This window comes from Labrus mixtus, chromosome 9 (assembly GCF_963584025.1).
Source record: "Labrus mixtus chromosome 9, fLabMix1.1, whole genome shotgun sequence".
NCBI lineage: Eukaryota > Metazoa > Chordata > Actinopteri > Labriformes > Labridae > Labrus > Labrus mixtus.
The window spans coordinates 25,925,069-25,943,139 of NC_083620.1; the positions used below are offsets into that span (position 1 = coordinate 25,925,069).

The 18,071-nt window shown below is 41.9% G+C and overlaps 1 protein-coding gene across 1 annotated transcript; it reads left to right on the plus strand.

The window, feature by feature from the left end:
- The first annotated feature begins 1,739 nt into the window (after nt 1-1,739).
- LOC132979960 (uncharacterized) lies at nt 1,740-18,011 on the plus strand. Its single transcript, XM_061045784.1, has 20 exons — nt 1,740-1,957; nt 2,103-2,265; nt 2,402-2,551; nt 2,875-3,035; nt 3,228-3,404; nt 3,569-3,710; nt 3,911-4,098; nt 4,177-4,318; nt 4,474-4,651; nt 6,465-6,710; nt 10,814-10,988; nt 14,839-15,021; nt 15,167-15,329; nt 15,466-15,615; nt 15,919-16,079; nt 16,259-16,435; nt 16,600-16,741; nt 16,950-17,137; nt 17,216-17,357; nt 17,513-18,011. The coding sequence occupies exons 1-20, from the start codon at nt 1,787-1,789 to the stop codon at nt 17,692-17,694; spliced, it is 3,381 nt and encodes a 1,126-aa protein (XP_060901767.1). The 5' UTR covers nt 1,740-1,786; the 3' UTR covers nt 17,695-18,011.
- Nucleotides 18,012-18,071: the final 60 nt, after the last annotated feature.

The window sequence follows — 18,071 nt, forward strand, 5'->3', positions numbered from 1 at the left end:
GGCTCGGTGGTTGACACAATCAACTATCTCCTCTAATTTCTTATCACTAATGCTAATTGAATAGCTATATAGGTTGGCACTCTCCTCTGAGGAGAGGTTTGTCAGACTGGCAGCAGTGTCTTGCAGTGCCCCGTCGTCTGATCCAAAAGGAGTCTCAGCTCCCGGCTCACCTAGGGTCTTGGTACACATTTTGCGTGATAAAATGGAACCACAGTGGATTACTGTTAAAAAAAAACGCTAAGCTAAACAAAGCTAGATCAACACCAGAGCAAATCTTATCTAGGTTTCCCAACTGACCACTGCAGTCTATCCTGGAAGATAGGAGAGGGGATTCACACCTCAAGTCCTCAAAGGAAGGGAGGAACTCACACCTCTCAGACAGCTGGCTATGCGACAATGATGAGGTTACACTCTCATCTGGCCAAATGGCTCTCAAACAACAAGGAGCACCACAATCCTTTAGTAGAATACTTCCAGATCAATCTGGATTAATGCAACAAATCAAGTTCATTGAGAAAGTCACACTAGCTGCATCCTTATGTCCAATTGTTGTATGGACACAAAGGGGACAACAGTTATTGCTTTAACCGTTAACCAACAACATACAACACAACTAAGCCACAGCTTGATGTCTGCTTTGCTTAAACAACAAAAATTTAAAGAAAATATAATTTTCTTCAGAAAGATCCCTTTTAGGATTTAAGTTCGGATTACTGTGCATTTACAGTGCAACAAAGCTGGTTTATTGAAGGCCTTCAAGTCAACTTTGGTTATATTCTTTAATAATTATTTTTAATTATTAATAATATAAATAAAATATCATTAAACTATGTTTAATCTCATTTTGGGGCACCACCTTGTACTCAGGGAAATATAACCAAAATATCACTCAAATCAGTCTCGAATCAGTTATTTAATTACTAATATTATTAATAATTAATAACTATATTTAATAAATTGAAGGCGTGAAATCCGTACACAAAGCCTTCGCACCCAGCTTATATCACAATGCAAATACACCAGTAATCACAAACAACTGCTCTCTTAAATTAAACTGAGATGCGTTCACTGGACAATCCGAGCTCAGGATTTAGAACACTGCCGGCCGCGGATTACCTGCACGTCAAAATTTAAAACAAAGGAAGATTGTTGCAGGAAACAGGAGGTGAGCTTGGGTCTCCGAGCACTTGAAGTCAGCGCGTGGAAAGAGATTGAACAAGGGGAGTCTCAGAGTTTTGTCACCTGGCCGCCTTCCTGTGGGGTCTCCCTCAGGTTCCGGTCCACCCTTTACGTCACACGTAGGTGTGAAGTACCGCAGGGGATTCTGGGATAAAGAGTCCTTTTAGACCTCTTTGTGATCTCAGTAAATAACTCAAAAGCACAGAGGTGCAGGCCCAAGTCCATGGTTTGACTGTCCTAAGCCTGCGTGGCCCAACATCAGTTTCAAATAGACACTAATGCCTTTGATTGTCTTGCTCTACTGAAGCAGAACATTGACTCGAATAATGACGTTTTAACTCTATTTGGGGGTTTTAAGAGTTGTTTTTTTTTTAAAGATAATGTTGTGACTTTATATTTGCATTTATAAGCAAAAATCAGGTTAAGGTGCACTCAAGTGCACAGCAGGTGAGTCACATGGTTCACCTGTGGCCTAATGCAGCACTCGTGCCAACACCTGGTTAATTATAAACACAAATATTCTGATATAAGCTCCAACCAAAGGGTGAAAGTGAGCACAGAAAAAGAGATCTGTTGAACTAGGAGAACAAGTTAGACGAGGAGCATTATGGACTTTTCTGCAACAGTGATCTTGGCGGGGCTAATCGTAGCTCTGCTGTGGCTGTTCAGGGTCAAAAACAAAAATAATTATAAATTGCCTCCTGGACCCACTGCTCTGCCTGTCATAGGAAATTTGCCACAGCTGCAAAAAGATGCACCTTTTAAAAGCTTTTTCAAGGTAAGTTTGGGAACACATTTATGTTGAATAATTCAAAGTGATACAAGTTTTTAAAATGAGTCTTGTATTCTTAGAAAAATAAGAAAGTGCAGCTTTTTCCATTTACATGTTGACTTCTGCACAACATATTATTATTTTTTTCTAGTTCAGTGAGACCTATGGACCTGTGATGACATTTTACCTGGGCTGGCAGCGGACGATTGTTCTGGTGGGATACGATGCAGTGAAAGGGGCTCTGGTGGACCAGGCGGATGACTTCACAGGCAGAGGGCCACTGCCATTTCTGATGAAAGCGACCAAAGGCTACGGTACAACGTCCAATCGGTCACCTCTCTTATAGGGATATATGACGGTTCAATGTTTTCATAGCATGTCTGAATCTTCACTGCTTCTCCTGCATGGCCCCCCTTTTGTTCTAAAAGCTCAAGTTTGTCCATTGCTCAGGTTTGGGGATCAGTAATGGGGAGCGTTGGCGCCAGCTGCGACGCTTCACCCTGACAACCTTAAGAGACTTTGGGATGGGACGCAAGGGGATGGAAGAGTGGATCCAGGAGGAGAGCACCCACCTGAGAGCCCGGATAGATACATTTAAAGGTGAGTTTTCACTTGCTGCTGTAAGAGCACTGATTTAACACACGGCTGATGTGAGAATCTAACAAAATCTAACAAATCAAGGTTACTTTGTGCAGCCCTTTATCAGATAAAAACTCGAAATGAGCAATTATGTTTTATAGATGCTTGTTTCTACAGTTCACTGTAAATTGCTTTACAACTGATAACAGGTTGTTTACATATTTGCATAGCAGATAAAATCATGTTCTCGGTGCAGCTTTCTGTTTTCTGAAATACTTTTTTTTTGGTCTAATTTGCATCTTTAGCTGTGTTTTTTTTTTTTTTTTTTTTTACTTCTATTTCAGCCAAACCATTTGACCCCACGTTCTTGCTGAGCTGCTCCGTATCCAATGTGATCTGTGCTCTGGTGTTCGGTGAACGCTTCGATTATGATGACAAGCAGTTCTTGAACCTGCTCAGCATCATAGCTGATGTTTTAAGGTTTAACAGCAGCCCGAAGGGTCAGGTAATGAATTCTAAAAGTCTGGGGTTTTGGCTCGCTGGCCCTTTCAATTAAACAAGAAATACAGATTCATGTTTCTTTTGGTCCGTTTTTTTTTTTTTTTTAAATGTTGTGTCATTCATCTTGAACAGATTTTCACATGGTAATTCTCTGAGAAACAAAGTTGCATTATGTCTGTGTGTTGCCCTCCCACAGATGTATAACGTCTTCCCCTGGCTCATGGAGCATCTGCCCGGCCAGCAGCACAAGGTTTTTGCTCAGGTTGAGGAGTTGAGAGGGTTTGTCAAAACGAAGATCCAAGAGCACAAAGAGACACTGGATCCCAGCTCCCCAAGAGACTTCATCGACTGCTTTCTCATCCGAATGAATCAGGTGAGAGAAAATTCATGCAAACTTTTTTTTTTGTAGCCTGTTTAATTGCTCGAAGGATGTAATTTAAACAGCCTTAATTGACTTTGGTCACCTGAGGAATAAACTGTATTCAACAATTTAAATTATGGCTTCATCGTGAATCTATTACTGCTTTGTCTTCTCAGGAAAAGGACATACCTACAAGTGAGTTCCAGTTTGAAAACTTGGTCGCCACAGTGCTTAATCTATTCCTGGCAGGGACAGAAACCACCAGCTCCACCATCAGATATGCCCTCAGCGTGCTGATCAAATACCCCAGCATTCAAGGTAAGCACGGACTGACCTTTTTCTTCCCAATGAGCTCTGGTTCTTGACCAGGTTTACTTCAAGATTCTTAAAACGTTGGTTCCTTTTAGCGAGCCGGTCCATATTTTCTGCAGCAGTGTATCTGAAGACACATAGTTTACCTAAAACCTAAAAACCCTGTTTGTGCAGTATTCAATGTAGAGTGGAAATATAATTCACAGAGAAAATGCAGCAGGAGATCGACACTGTGATTGGACAAAATCGTGGTCCCAACATGGAGGACAGGAAGTCCCTCCCCTTCACAGATGCAGTCATTCATGAGGTGCAGCGTTTTCTGGACATTATCCCCTTAAGCCTCCCTCACTACACACTCCAGGACGTCTCTTTCAGGGGTTACACAATCCCCAAGGTATTCTCAGTTCAAATGTGTCATTTTAATTGGAGAAGCAAGTGCACAATTACACTAACATGTTTTAATGTCTCTTAGGACACTATTATTATTCCCTTGTTGCACTCTGTGCTAAAAGAAGAAAAGCAATGGGAAACTCCCTGGTCCTTCAACCCCAAGCACTTCTTGGACCAGAATGGCAACTTTAGCAAAAATCCTGCATTCCTGCCATTTTCTGCAGGTAAAGTGTTCTATTTGTTTGTGAGGTTTGTCCATGGCTTATCAGAGCCAGGCATTTTGTTGCACATGTACAGTACGACTCATTTCCCCTTTTCCATCAAAAGTGATTGTTTTTTTTCACCTCAGAGGTTTGTGTGTGATTGTGTCTCTTCACAGGAAAGAGAGCCTGTGTTGGGGAGTCTCTTGCTCGTATGGAGCTTTTTATCTTCATGGTGTCTCTGCTGCAGCATTTCAACTTCTCCTGCACTGAAGGTCCTGACAGTATAAACCTCGTTCCAGAGTTCAGCGGCTTTGCCAATTTGCCTCGCAGGGACCTGATCATAGCCACGATGCGGTGAAAAGAGGAGCTTCGCTCAGATATTCTCATCGATTGACGCACTCTCAGTCACTCATAAACACATCTATACGACATCATTTGCTTTAAATTCATGGAGAAATGTTTGGTTGAATGTACTTGCTATAAACCTGCCTGTTAAAGTAGACAGATCCATCAGGCTGAAAATGTAATGGAAAGCTTCATTCCAGGCGTGAATTTGTTTTGCCTTTTCTCTTACAGTGTATTTATTTTTGTTTTTATATTAATCCTGTTTTGCTTTCTTGCACAACAAAAAATGAGAATGAACTCTATAATAAAATTGCAACATGGCTGCCATAAGTTGTACTGAGTCATTTCATCTAAATGGTAATAAATGACTTTATCCTGCAGGAGAAACCTGTGTGTCTATTAATGTTTTATATTTATATTTACTTTTTATTTTTCTTCTCGTCTCTTCGTCTCAGCTCGTGTTGTAGGCAGTTTTTAAGGCAGTTTTTTCTGCGTTAATAAGGCAGTTTAAGGCAGTTTTTTCTGCGTTAATAAGGCAGTTTAAGGCAGTTTTTTCTTACCACTGTAACTTTTGCTGCTTTGCTAAAGTGCTCATGATGGATAGGCCGGATCTTTGTAACATAGCAATAAGTAAGGTCTTTTACCTGCTTTTTGTAACATAAGAATGAGTAAGGTCTTTTTACCTGCTCTTTTGTAATGTTAACAGACAAAGACTAAGGTATTTTACCTGCTTCTTGTAAAGTGTCTCGAGATAGCACTTATGAGTTGACGCTATACAAATAAAAATTGACTGATTGATTGATTTTAAGTGTGTGTGTGTGTGTGTGTGTGGGGGGGGGGGGCTCGCTCAGCGCTTTTCTATACAAGTAATGGGGGGTTACAAGTAAAAACGGTTGGAAAACGTGTTAGTGAGATGCCACATATGTTGACAAGCTGAATCTTGATTTGTGTATGTATTTAGTAAACAACACAATAGTTCACATAACGTTTGAATGGAATGTGTTGACTATGAAATGATGTTATTTCACATGTTTGTGTTTAAGTTTGAACTAGAAGCCATCTGGATTAGATGTTAGAACAAGCTACTAGCTAGAAGCCTTTGCGTTTCATTGCTCTGATAAGATGCAGCATGTAGAGACTTTTTGGTCTGCTCCTGTTGATAGCAACCCTTTGAAATCACAAATGGTTTGAGAGGTTACGCTCTGCCAATGAAAGGCGTCTGATCCAACCTTCACAACAGGGTCCTAAGACGGTGACTAGACTCTTCTCCTCTGTCGCCCCCCGGTGGTGGAATGAGTCCCTCTGCACCTTTAAGAAAAAGCTAAAGACCCAGCTCTTTCATGAATACCTACTAACTTAATGATGATGGTCTCCATATTATTGATGATGATGATGGTAATGACGATGGTTTTTGTTTGATAATGACGACTTATAAGATGGTTTCTATACTGTTTAGAGCTCTCAAGAACTGCCCTCAATGTTGTGCTTTGCCTCTGGTCACTTCCTGTCAGCACCTGTGTGTCCAATCAGACTCAAAGCTGATCGTTTGCTCTTACTGACATTGTTCCCTTTTTTTCTAGATCCTTGCTTGTGTTGTACTTACTCTCTGATGTACGTCGCTTTGGATAAAAGAGTCTGCTAAGTGAATTGTAGAATTGTAGGTTCAGGAAGTGTAATGAAAACAATCAACCAAATAACTTGTGATTTTATTGTCTTATTTTATTTTTTCTAATGACTTTACAGCTGGTGTAACACGGCGGTCTCTACGTGGTTCTGTGCCCCCACCTCATCGCGTGTCAGATTGTCTTCGCCATGGCAACAGCAGCGATGCCCGGGCGGTGAGGGCGGTGTGCCTGCTGATGGGAGGAGCAGCGGCCTCCTCGGCTATGGGCTACCTCAGCTCCTGCTCCCCCTCCTCCCCCGTAGCTACCAGAGCCCCCGAGATCACCAACGGCTCAGGGAGCTTCTCTGAGCTTTCCGCTGGAGGCTCCTACCACGCCTGCAGCCAGGACGTCGACTCTCCACACTTCAACAGCTTCAACTTTGAAGGAGACTCTGACTTTGATGCGTTTGATTGTGGAGGATTTGCTTTTTAGTTTAGTTTGGGTTAGACAAAGACATTTTATTCTCATATAAAAATCCCTGTGTTGGTCATCCTTTTAAAGGAGATTGTTGTAAATTAATCATTGGGTTATATACGTCTAATTTACAAATTAATGAATGTGTTCTTCCTGGCTTTATGCCCATGCTCCTCAGGTAAATCATTCATGATCCGGACTCCTCTGAACACTGTCTGTCTATGTTGAATCACTCTTTCCATGCCACAGGATGAAACAAACACAGAATAATGATTCAAGACAATAGCATGGATATTTACAAGGACATTTTAGAGTCAGAAGTTCAACAGTTGTGTTTCATTTTATACTTTTTTTTTAAATGTATAGCCTCTGTAAATATTTTTCTCCATTTCCATGTTTCATTAATTTCATTGTTTTCCTCTCCTTCTGAGTTTTAGAAATCATCCACTTTTCCCATCAGCGAAAGATGTACTCTAAATAAATCCTGCTGTCACAATGATTGTGCTTCTTTCTCGGCATCTGCTGTTTGTTGGCTATATTCATTGAGAGTCAATTTTGACAGCAGGCCAATGTTTTTGAGAGCGGATGACGAATGAGAGTTGCGGAAGAGGCAGGTTTTCAGAGCTGCGCGGCTGTGTGTGCTTATTGCAGATTTTTGTCGCACAGCAAAAATAATCTCCTGGGTTTACAGCTTATGTAGATGTGCAGGAGCTGAGTGTGCTCTCTGTTGTTTTTCTCACCAGAGTGGGCTACATGTGTTCGGATTCAACATCCAGCACCTGCTACAAATCACTGACACATAGCAAACCCTGATGCAACAACTGCAGATGGACACAGGGCTCATTCTTATTCTCATTAAAACAAAAAAATTGCAGTCATATTGAATTCTATGCAACACCTCAAAGCCTTTGTTGCTCAATATTGGCACAATTGCCAACCAGGCCAAACGGTGCCCTCAAAGGTGCATTTTGACCTCTTCCCAGTGTTGGGGTTGTATCAAGTCAACTTTGGTTATATTCTTTAATAATTATTTTTAATTATTAATAATATAAATAAAATATAATTAAACTATGTTTAATCTCGTTTTGGGGCTCCACCCTGTACTCAGGGAAATATAACCAAAATATCACTCAAATCAGTCTCGAATCAGTTATTTAATTACTAATATTATTCATAATTAATAACTATATTTAATAAATTGAAGGCGTGAAATCCGTACACAAAGCCTTCGCACCCAGCTTATATCACAATGCAAATACACCAGTAATCACAAACAACTGCTCTCTTAAATTAAACTGAGATGCGTTCACTGGACAATCCGAGCTCGGGATTTAGAACACTGCCGGCCGTGGATTACCTGCGCGTCAAAATTTAAAACAAAGGAAGATTGTTGCAGGAAACAGGAGGTGAGCTTGGGTCTCCGAGCACTTGAAGTCAGCGCGTGGAAAGAGATTGAACAAGGGGAGTCTCAGAGTTTTGTCACCTGGCCGCCTTCCTGTGGGGTCTCCCTCAGGTTCCGGTCCACCCTTTACGTCACACGTAGGTGTGAAGTGTTGTTTGTGTTATTGCTAAGTACATTTGACTCTCTCTCTCTTCAGGCACACTCTTAATTCCTTGTCTATTCCTGACAGCACGAACTGTTAAACAGATATGTTACATAACTGTTTAACATGCTGACACTTGACTTAAAAGACTAGATTTACTGAGTTGTTGTTCAAACAGATCACAGAGTGAAGTGAAATACAGGTTTATAACTCAGGCAAGATGTTATCATTTATTTTTCCCTGACTTGCGTCACACTGCCTGCAGTCAATGAAAAGCAAAAATCAGGTTGAGGTGCACTCAAGTGCACAGCAGGTGAGTCACATGGTTCTGTTGGGGTTGTATCAAGTCAACTTTGGTTATATTATTTCATAATTATTTCTAATTATTAATAATATAAATAAAATATCATCAAACTATGTTTAATCTCGTTTTGGGGCACCACCCTGTACTCAGGGAAATATAACCAAAATATCACTCAAATCAGTCTCAGATTAGTTATTTAATTACTAATATTATTAATAATTAATAACTATATTTAATAAATTGAAGGCGTGAAATCCGTACACAAAGCCTTCGCACCCAGCTTATATCACAATGCAAATACACCAGTAATCACGAACAACTGCTCTCTTAAATTATAACAGAATTTATTTAAACAAAGCAACATCAATCCAAAATCAATGAACTTAATCAAAAAATCATAAACTAATCTAAGCAACAAACATTACCAAGCAAGGCTTGTGAATGAGGTGTAAATGTGTGTGTTTGTGTGTGTGTGTGTGTGTGTAGGAGAGAGAGAGAGAGAGGGAGAGAGAGAGAAAACAAGATGGTGGAGAGAGACAATGCACCATGTGACTTCGTCACATGTGGACAAAATGGTGGACAACAAAGGAAGCCGTGTGGCTGCCTTTTGAAATAGTTTGAGCTCTCTGAGCTGAGTTCAGTAACTGTTACTTAAACACCAGAAAGCCAGTGGCCGGACTTTGATTCAACGGCGGGTACACTGGTCTTTCTGATTGTGAAAGCCGTTGACTGAAGGTAAACTAGCATAGCATTACATACATAGGTGAACACAGCAGTTCATCACAATAAAACAAATGCAGCAGCTTACAACAGATAATAAACAGAATGTGACGTCTCGTCAACAATGATGCATAATTATCAGTGGTTATAAAAGAAACATAACTATTTCTGAAACTATTTCTGCCCAGACCAAAGCTCTTACTTGGGGTAACTCCTGGTGATCTTTGCAAAGCTGGTTAGATCGTCACTCTGTTGAATGTTGAATCATCAGATTCAGGCAGGATTCCTTCGTGGCAGATGTAGGAAGAGGGTAGCGGGATTCAGATCTTCGACCCGAGCGTTGCTCTATAGGGTCTTCTGGTTGCAGGAGCCGAGTTCTTTATGTGTCCTTGTGGATTCAGGGATCAGTGGGCTTCCTTCAGCGCTCCTGTCCAGTTGCGTTCAATGACGTCTTTTACGAAAAATCAAAGGAAAGAAACTCTTCTTTTTGCTCGAACCTGATAGCATCTGATTGCGCCCAAAACTCCTAAAAATATGCCATGGAAGTAGTCAGCTGAATCCTCTGATGCTTGAATTCAGCATGTGAAGAGCTACCTATACTGAGCTAGGAGATCAGCTCTGGAGTTTAACCTATGTAAGCCAAGAGGAGGAAAGGCTTTGTCTCGAATGCTGGAGTCCATCTTGTTGGAGAGGGTATCCTCTGGTGTCGGCAGACCACACTTGAAGAGAAGGAAGCAATGCCTGGTGATTGCTTTTAAAGACTGGAGCTGCCTGTGGGTTTACCTCAGGTCCCGGTCCCCCCCTTTACATCACACGTAGGTGTGAAGTACCGCAGGGGATTCTGGGATAAAGAGTCCTTTAAAGGCCTCTTTGTGATCTCAGTAACTAACTCAAAGGCACAGACTGTCCTAAGCCTGCGTGGCCCAACATCCCCCCTTTGTCCTGAAGAATGGGATTGCGGGTCACAGTCTTTAGGGCAAATAGGGCCAACAGTCCATGTGTTAGGAGACAAACGTTCAAATAGTTAGTGAGCAACAGTCCATACATTTTGAGAGGCATTCGGTCTGGGCAGACACTGAGGCAAAGTCTGGGCAGACTGTCTAATTATGGCTAAAGCTAGGCATAAAACATAACCAGGCATTAGTAAAGCTTTGCCACTCAAGGTGCATTCTTTAACAAAACAAATGAAACAAACAGACAAGAGGAGGAGAGAAAGAGAAGAGTATCAGGTGTAGATTTGTGGGCTAACTCCTAGCCTGGGCAGGAGTAAGTCTATGGGATGGTGTATGTGGCACGTAGGTGTGTAAATATACATGTGCATTATGTCTCACTACCAATGTCAGGTCATAAAACACAGACTAGAAAGCATTAATGCTGAGTGACTTTGGTGGGTTTTACAGTGGAGGCTACTCCCCCCTCCCCACTGTGGAGTCAGAACCTTGTTCTTTGTAAGGGCTGGAGGCCTCCCACTGTCTAATCACCTCTGTCACACACATCCGGACCATGTTCTCCATTTCCCTGTCAGAACCTGCATTCTTGGGAAGTTCATGGGAACTCCGGTTATGCCTACCCCTCTGTCTGGGGCTTCGGCCATCCCGAGAGTTCTGTTCGGGTCTGGTGGTTATCAGTACTTCAGGTTGGGAACTACCCTGTGGCTGGCTCCTTCCTTCACCCCCCTGGTTCTGTTGTCTATTCTGCCGGTGATGCGGTTTCTTAGATTTATTCATAGCATAAGGCAATTTGTTGCCTTCTAGTGCTAGGTCACTATTGTGTCTCCAAAACCCAGGACGTATGCGTGTTTCCCAAGCCATCTGTGCAAATTTCTTGATCTCTGGCATACCAAGCTGATGTGTTCGGCAATGCATGGTGACATCGTAACGCACACAGCCATGCAGATTGTGCAGGAATAAGGACTTGAAAGTCTGGTCCTCTTCCAAACCTGGAGCATTACGTCCCTGGAAATATGCAGATTTTAGGCGCTGGTAATAATCTTTGGGTGCCTCGTGCTTCTGGTGCCAGACACTTAAGGCTCTAAGAGGGGCAGATACAGGGTCGGTGTAGGTGGAGAATTCCTTGCACAAAGCGTTGCAGAGTGCTGAGTACTGGTCTCTGATCTCAGGCAGGAGGGTAGTCATGAAGTCATGGACACTCCTGGAAGTTGTCTTCCAGATCAGCTTGAGTTTTTCTCGTGTGGATGCATCAGGTAGATCACAGAGGCGCAGGTTGATCTCTCTGAGGTAATCATCAATGCTGAAATGTGGGTTACCTGGGTCAAACCGGTCTACATCCTTCGCCAGGGATTCAATGAGCCTTATGCGCATTCTTTGATCTCTGGGTGGACAGGAGCCATCAGATTCATCTGATGTTTCAGAACTTCTCAGCTGTGGACAATGCTGTGTGGACTTACAGGTAGAAGGAGAGGGTTGGTGTTATCTCTGCCTCTGGGGCTGAGAAGTCACCCCCCTCCCTATGTGGTGATTCAAACCTGTGAAGGTGTGAAAAGGTGTCACAGCTGTCGGGGGACTGGGGCGTTTCCCCAAAGGGAGGGGCTCCACAGTCAAAGTCTTTGTTTCCAGGAATGGCAGGGAAGACAAGACTAATTTTCTTAGTCCTTGGGTTATCCTGACTGCTCAGTTCTTTATTGAGCTTTTCAGCAGGGTTGTTTGATCTCTTGAGGGGCTTGGTTCAAGATCAGAGCCATATTCTGACAATATGTCTTGCTCCATGCATACCTGTGCCAATTTCTGAATAACGTCAAACACATCCAGCACTTCCTGCTCAGCAGTTTTGAATTGCTGATGAATAAATGTATTTTCTGCCAACAGGGATTGGATGTGGTTCTGCAGGGCTTCTTTTTCTACTTGCAGCTGGGTTTGCTGCAGGAGGACTTGCGTTGGGAAAGAGGGAGGAGTTGCCCAAGAACATTCAGGATTATGCTTTGGGGTTTCCTGGCTTGGTGGTTGGCCTGATCAACGAGCTCCTTTAACTTCTTATCACAAATGCTAATTGAATAGCTATTTAGGTCGGCTATCTCCTCTAAGGAGAGGTGCGTCAGACTGGCAACAGTTTCTTGCAGTGCTGCGTCGTCTGATCCAAAAGGAGTCTCAGCTCCCGGCTCACCTAGGGTCTTGGTAAACATTTTACGTGATAAAATGGAACCACAGTGGATTACTGTTAAGAAAGCCGCTAAGCTAAACAAAGCTAGATCAACACCAGAGCAAATCTTATCTAGGTTTCGCAACTGATCACTGCAGTCTATCCTGGAAGCTAGGAGAGGGGATTCACACCTCAAGTCCTCAAAGGATGGGAGGAACTCACACCTCTCGGACAGCTGGCTATGCAACAATTATGAGGTTACACTCTCAACTAGAAAAATTGCTAAATTGTTGTCTCAAACAACAAAGAGCACATAAAAATTAAAACTACTCAACTCACCAAAACACAACAACACAACTAAACACAACTTGATGTCTACTTTGCTTAAAATGAGAATGTTCACAACAAATACCTTTCTTTAGAAGAATCACTTCAGGATAAAACTCTGGATTAAAGCAACAAACTAGTTCATTAAGAAAGTCGCCCTGGCTGCATCATTATGTTCAACAACATAAACTAAGCCACAGCTTGCTGTCTGTTTTGAATAAACAACAAGCAAGAAAAGTAAATCTTCAAAAGAAAAGACAATTTTTCCTCACGAAAAATCTCTTTTAGGATTAAAAATTCAGATTACTGTGCATTTACAGGGCAATAAAGCTGGTTTATTGAAGGCCTCACACAGGGCACCATTTGTTGGGGTTGTATCAAGTCAACTTTGGTTATATTCTTTAATAATTATTTTTAATTATTAATAATATAAATAAAATATCATCAAACTATGTTTAATCTCGTTTTGGGGCACCACCCTGTACTCAGGGAAATATAACCAAAATATCACTCAAATCAGTCTCAGATTAGTTATTTAATTACTAATATTATTAATAATTAATAACTATATTTAATAAATTGAAGGCGTGAAATCCGTACACAAAGCCTTCGCACCCAGCTTATATCACAATGCAAATACACCAGTAATCACAAACAACTGCTCTCTTAAATTATAACAGAATTTATTTAAACAAAGCAACATCAATCCAAAATCAATGAACTTAATCAAACAAATAACTATCATAAACTAATCTAAGCAACAAACATTACCAAGCAAGGCTTGTGAATGAGGTGTAAATGTGTGTGTTTGTGTGTGTGTGTGTAGGAGAGAGAGAGAGAGAGGGAGAGAGAGAGAGAAAACAAGATGGTGGAGAGAGACAATGCACCATGTGACTTCGTCACATGTGGACAAAATGGTGGACAACAAAGGAAGCCGTGTGGCTGCCTTTTGAAATAGTTTGAGCTCTCTGAGCTGAGTTCAGTAACTGTTACTTAAACACCAGAAAGCCAGTGGCCGGACTTTGATTCAACGGCGGGTACACTGGTCTTTCTGATTGTGAAAGCCGTTGACTGAAGGTAAACTAGCATAGTATTACATACATAGGTGAACACAGCAGTTCATCACAATAAAACAAATGCAGCAGCTTACAACAGATAATAAACAGAATGTGACGTCTCGTCAACAATGATGCATAATTATCAGTGGTTATAAAAGAAACATAACTATTTCTGAAACTATTTCTGCCCAGACCAAAGCTCTTACTTGGGGTAACTCCTGGTGATCTTTGCAAAGCTGGTTAGATCGTCACTCTGTTGAATGTTGAATCATCAGATTCAGGCAGGATTCCTTCGTGGCAGATGTAGGAAGAGGGTAGCGGGATTCAGATCTTCGACCCGAGCGTTGCTCTATAGGGTCTTCTGGTTGCAGGAGCCGAGTTCTTTATGTGTCCTTGTGGATTCAGGGATCAGTGGGCTTCCTTCAGCGCTCCTGTCCAGTTGCGTTCAATGACGTCTTTTACGAAAAATCAAAGGAAAGAAACTCTTCTTTTTGCTCGAACCTGATAGCATCTGATTGCGCCCAAAACTCCTAAAAATATGCCATGGAAGTAGTCAGCTGAATCCTCTGATGCTTGAATTCAGCATGTGAAGAGCTACCTATACTGAGCTAGGAGATCAGCTCTGGAGTTTAACCTATTTAAGCCAAGAGGAGGAAAGGCTTTGTCTCGAATGCTGGAGTCCATCTTGTTGGAGAGGGTATCCTCTGGTGTCGGCAGACCACACTTGAAGAGAAGGAAGCAATGCCTGGTGATTGCTTTTAAAGACTGGAGCTGCCTGTGGGTTTACCTCAGGTCCCGGTCCCCCCCTTTACATCACACATAGGTGTGAAGTACCGCAGGGGATTCTGGGATAAAGAGTCCTTTAAAGGCCTCTTTGTGATCTCAGTAACTAACTCAAAGGCACAGACTGTCCTAAGCCTGCGTGGCCCAACAGTTTACCTGTGGCCTAATGCAGCACTCGTGCCAACACCTGGTTAATTATAAACACAAATATTCTGATATAAGCTCCAACCAAAGGGTGAAAGTGAGCACAGAAAAAGAGATCTGTTGAACTAGGAGAACAAGTTAGACGAGGAGCATTATGGACTTTTCTGCAACAGTGATCTTGGCGGGGCTAATCGTAGCTCTGCTGTGGCTGTTCAGGGTCAAAAACAAAAATAATTATAAATTGCCTCCTGGACCTACTGCTCTGCCTGTCATAGGAAATCTGCCACAGCTGCAAAAAGATGCACCTTTTAAAAGCTTTTTCAAGGTAAGTTTGGGAACACATTTATGTTGAATAATTCAAAGTGATACAAGTTTTTAAAATGAGTCTTGTATTCTTAGAAAAATAAGAAAGTGCAGCTTTTTCCATTTACATGTTGACTTTTGCACAACATATTATTATTTTTTTCTAGTTCAGTGAGACCTATGGACCTGTGATGACATTTTACCTGGGCTGGCAGCGGATGATTGTTCTGGTGGGATGCGATGCAGTGAAAGGGGCTCTGGTGGACCAGGCGGATGACTTCACAGGCAGAGGGCCACTGCCATTTCTGATGAAAGTGACCAAAGGCTACGGTACAACATCCAATCGGTCACCACTCTTATCGGGATATATGACGGTTCAATGTTTTCATAGCATGTCTGAATCTTCACTGCTTCTCCTGCATGGCCCCCCTTTTGTTCTAAAAGCTCATGTTTGTCCTTTGCTCAGGTTTGGGGATGAGTAATGGGGAGCGTTGGCGCCAGCTGCGACGCTTCACCCTGACAACCTTAAGAGACTTTGGGATGGGACGCAAGGGGATGGAAGAGTGGATCCAGGAGGAGAGCACCCACCTGAGAGCCCGGATAGATACATTTAAAGGTGAGTTTTCACTTGCTGCTGTAAGAGCACTGATTTAACACACGGCTGATGTGAGAATCTAACAAATCAACAATGTGCAGCCCTTTATCAGATAAAAACTCGAAATGAGCAATTATGTTTTATAGATGCTTGTTTCTACAGTTCACTGTAAATTGCTTTACAACTGATAACAGGTTGTTTACATATTTGCATAGCAGATAAAATCATGTTCTCGGTGCAGCTTTCTGTTTTCTGAAATACTTTTTTTTGGTCTAATTTGCATCTTTAGCTGTGTTTTTTTTTTTTTTTTTACTTCTATTTCAGCCAAACCATTTGACCCCACGTTGTTGCTGAGCTGCTCCGTATCCAATGTGATCTGTGCTCTGGTGTTCGGTGAACGCTTCGATTATGATGACAAGCAGTTCTTGAACCTGCTCAGCATCATAGCTGATGTTTTAAAGTTTAACAGCAGCCCGAAGGGTCAGGTAATGAATTCTAAAAGTCTGGGGTTTTGGCTCGCTGGCCCTCTCAATTAAACAAGAAATACAGATTCATGTTTCTTTTGGTCCGTTTTTTTTTTTTGTCATTCATCCTGAACAGATTTTCACATGGTAATTCTCTGAGAAACAAAGTTGCATTATGTCTGTGTGTTGCCCTCCCACAGATGTATAACGTCTTCCCCTGGCTCATGGAGCATCTGCCCGGCCAGCAGCACAAGGTTTTTGCTGAGGTTGAGGAGTTGAAAGGGTTTATCAAAACGAAGATCCAAGAGCACAAAGAGACACTGGATCCCAGCTCCCCAAGAGACTTCATCGACTGCTTTCTCATCCGAATGAATCAGGTGAGAGAAAATTCATGCAAACTTTTTTTTTTGTAGCCTGTTTAATTGCTCGAAGGATGTAATTTAAACAGCCTTAATTGACTTTGGTCACCTGAGGAATAAACTGTATTCAACAATTTAAATTATGGCTTCATCGTGAATCTATTACTGCTTTGTCTTCTCAGGAAAAGGACATACCTACAAGTGAGTTCCAGTTTGAAAACTTGGTCGCCACAGTGTTTAATCTATTCCTGGCAGGGACAGAAACCCCCAGCTCCACCATCAGATATGCCCTCAGCGTGCTGATCAAATACCCCAGCATTCAAGGTAAGCACGGACTGACCTTTTTCTTCCCAATGAGCTCTGGTTCTTGACCTGGTTTACTTCAAGATTCTTAAAACGTTGGTTCCTTTTAGCGAGCCGGTCCATATTTTCTGCAGCAGTGTATCTGAAGACACATAGTTTACGTTGGGAGAATAAACCTAAAAACCCTGTTTGTGCAGTATTCAATGTAGAGTGGAAATATAATTCACAGAGAAAATGCAGCAGGAGATCGACACTGTGATTGGACAAAATCGTGGTCCCAACATAGAGGACAGGAAGTCCCTCCCCTTCACAGATGCAGTCATTCATGAGGTGCAGCGTTTTCTGGACATTATCCCCTTAAGCCTCCCTCACTACACACTCCAGGACGTCTCTTTCAGGGGTTACACAATCCCCAAGGTATTCTCAGTTCAAATGTGTCATTTTAATTGGAGAAGCAAGTGCACAATTACACTAACATGTTTTAATGTCTCTTAGGAAACTGTTATTATTCCCTTGTTGCACTCTGTGCTAAAAGAAGAAAAGCAATGGGAAACTCCCTGGTCCTTCAACCCCAAGCACTTCTTGGACCAGAATGGCAACTTTAGCAAAAATCCTGCATTCCTGCCATTTTCTGCAGGTAAAGTGTTCTATTTGTTTGTGAGGTTTGTCCATGGCTTATCAGAGCCAGGCATTTTGTTGCACATGTACAGTATGACTCATTTCCCCTTTTCCATCAAAAGTGATTGTTTTTTTTCACCTCAGAGGTTTGTGTGTGATTGTGTCTCTTCACAGGAAAGAGAGCCTGTGTTGGGGAGTCTCTTGCTCGTATGGAGCTTTTTATCTTCATGGTGTCTCTGCTGCAGCATTTCAACTTCTCCTGCACTGAAGGTCCTGACAGTATAAACCTCGTTCCAGAGTTCAGCGGCTTTGCCAATATCCCTCGCAGGGACCTGATCATAGCCACGGCGCGGTGAAAAGAGGAGCTTCACTCAGATATTCTCATCGATTGACGCACTCTCAGTCACTCATAAACACATCTATACGACATCATTTGCTTTACATTCATGAAGAAATGTTTGGTTGAATGTACTTGCTATAAACCTGCCTGTTAAAGTAGACAGATCCATCAGGCTGAAAATGTAATGGAAAGCTTCATTCCAGGCATTAATTTATTTTGCCTTTTCTCTTACAGTGTATTTATTTTTGTTTTTATATTAATCCTGTTTTGCTTTCTTGCACAACAAAAAATGAGAATGAACTCTATAATAAAATTGCAACATGGCTGCCATAAGTTGTACTGAGTCATTTCATCTAAATGGTAATAAATGACTTTCTTCTGCAGGAGAAACCT

What these genes read in the sequence shown, in the direction of transcription:
- LOC132979960 (XM_061045784.1), top strand. Translation starts at nt 1,787, where the DNA reads ATGGACTTTTCTGCAACAGTGATCTTGGCGGGGCTAATCGTAGCTCTG. An exon ending in CCGGATAGATACATTTAAAG is followed by an intron (nt 2,552 to 2,874) that starts GTGAGTTTTCAC and finishes CTTCTATTTCAG; the next exon opens with CCAAACCATTTGACCCCACG. An exon ending in CAAATACCCCAGCATTCAAG is followed by an intron (nt 16,742 to 16,949) that starts GTAAGCACGGAC and finishes TATAATTCACAG; the next exon opens with AGAAAATGCAGCAGGAGATC.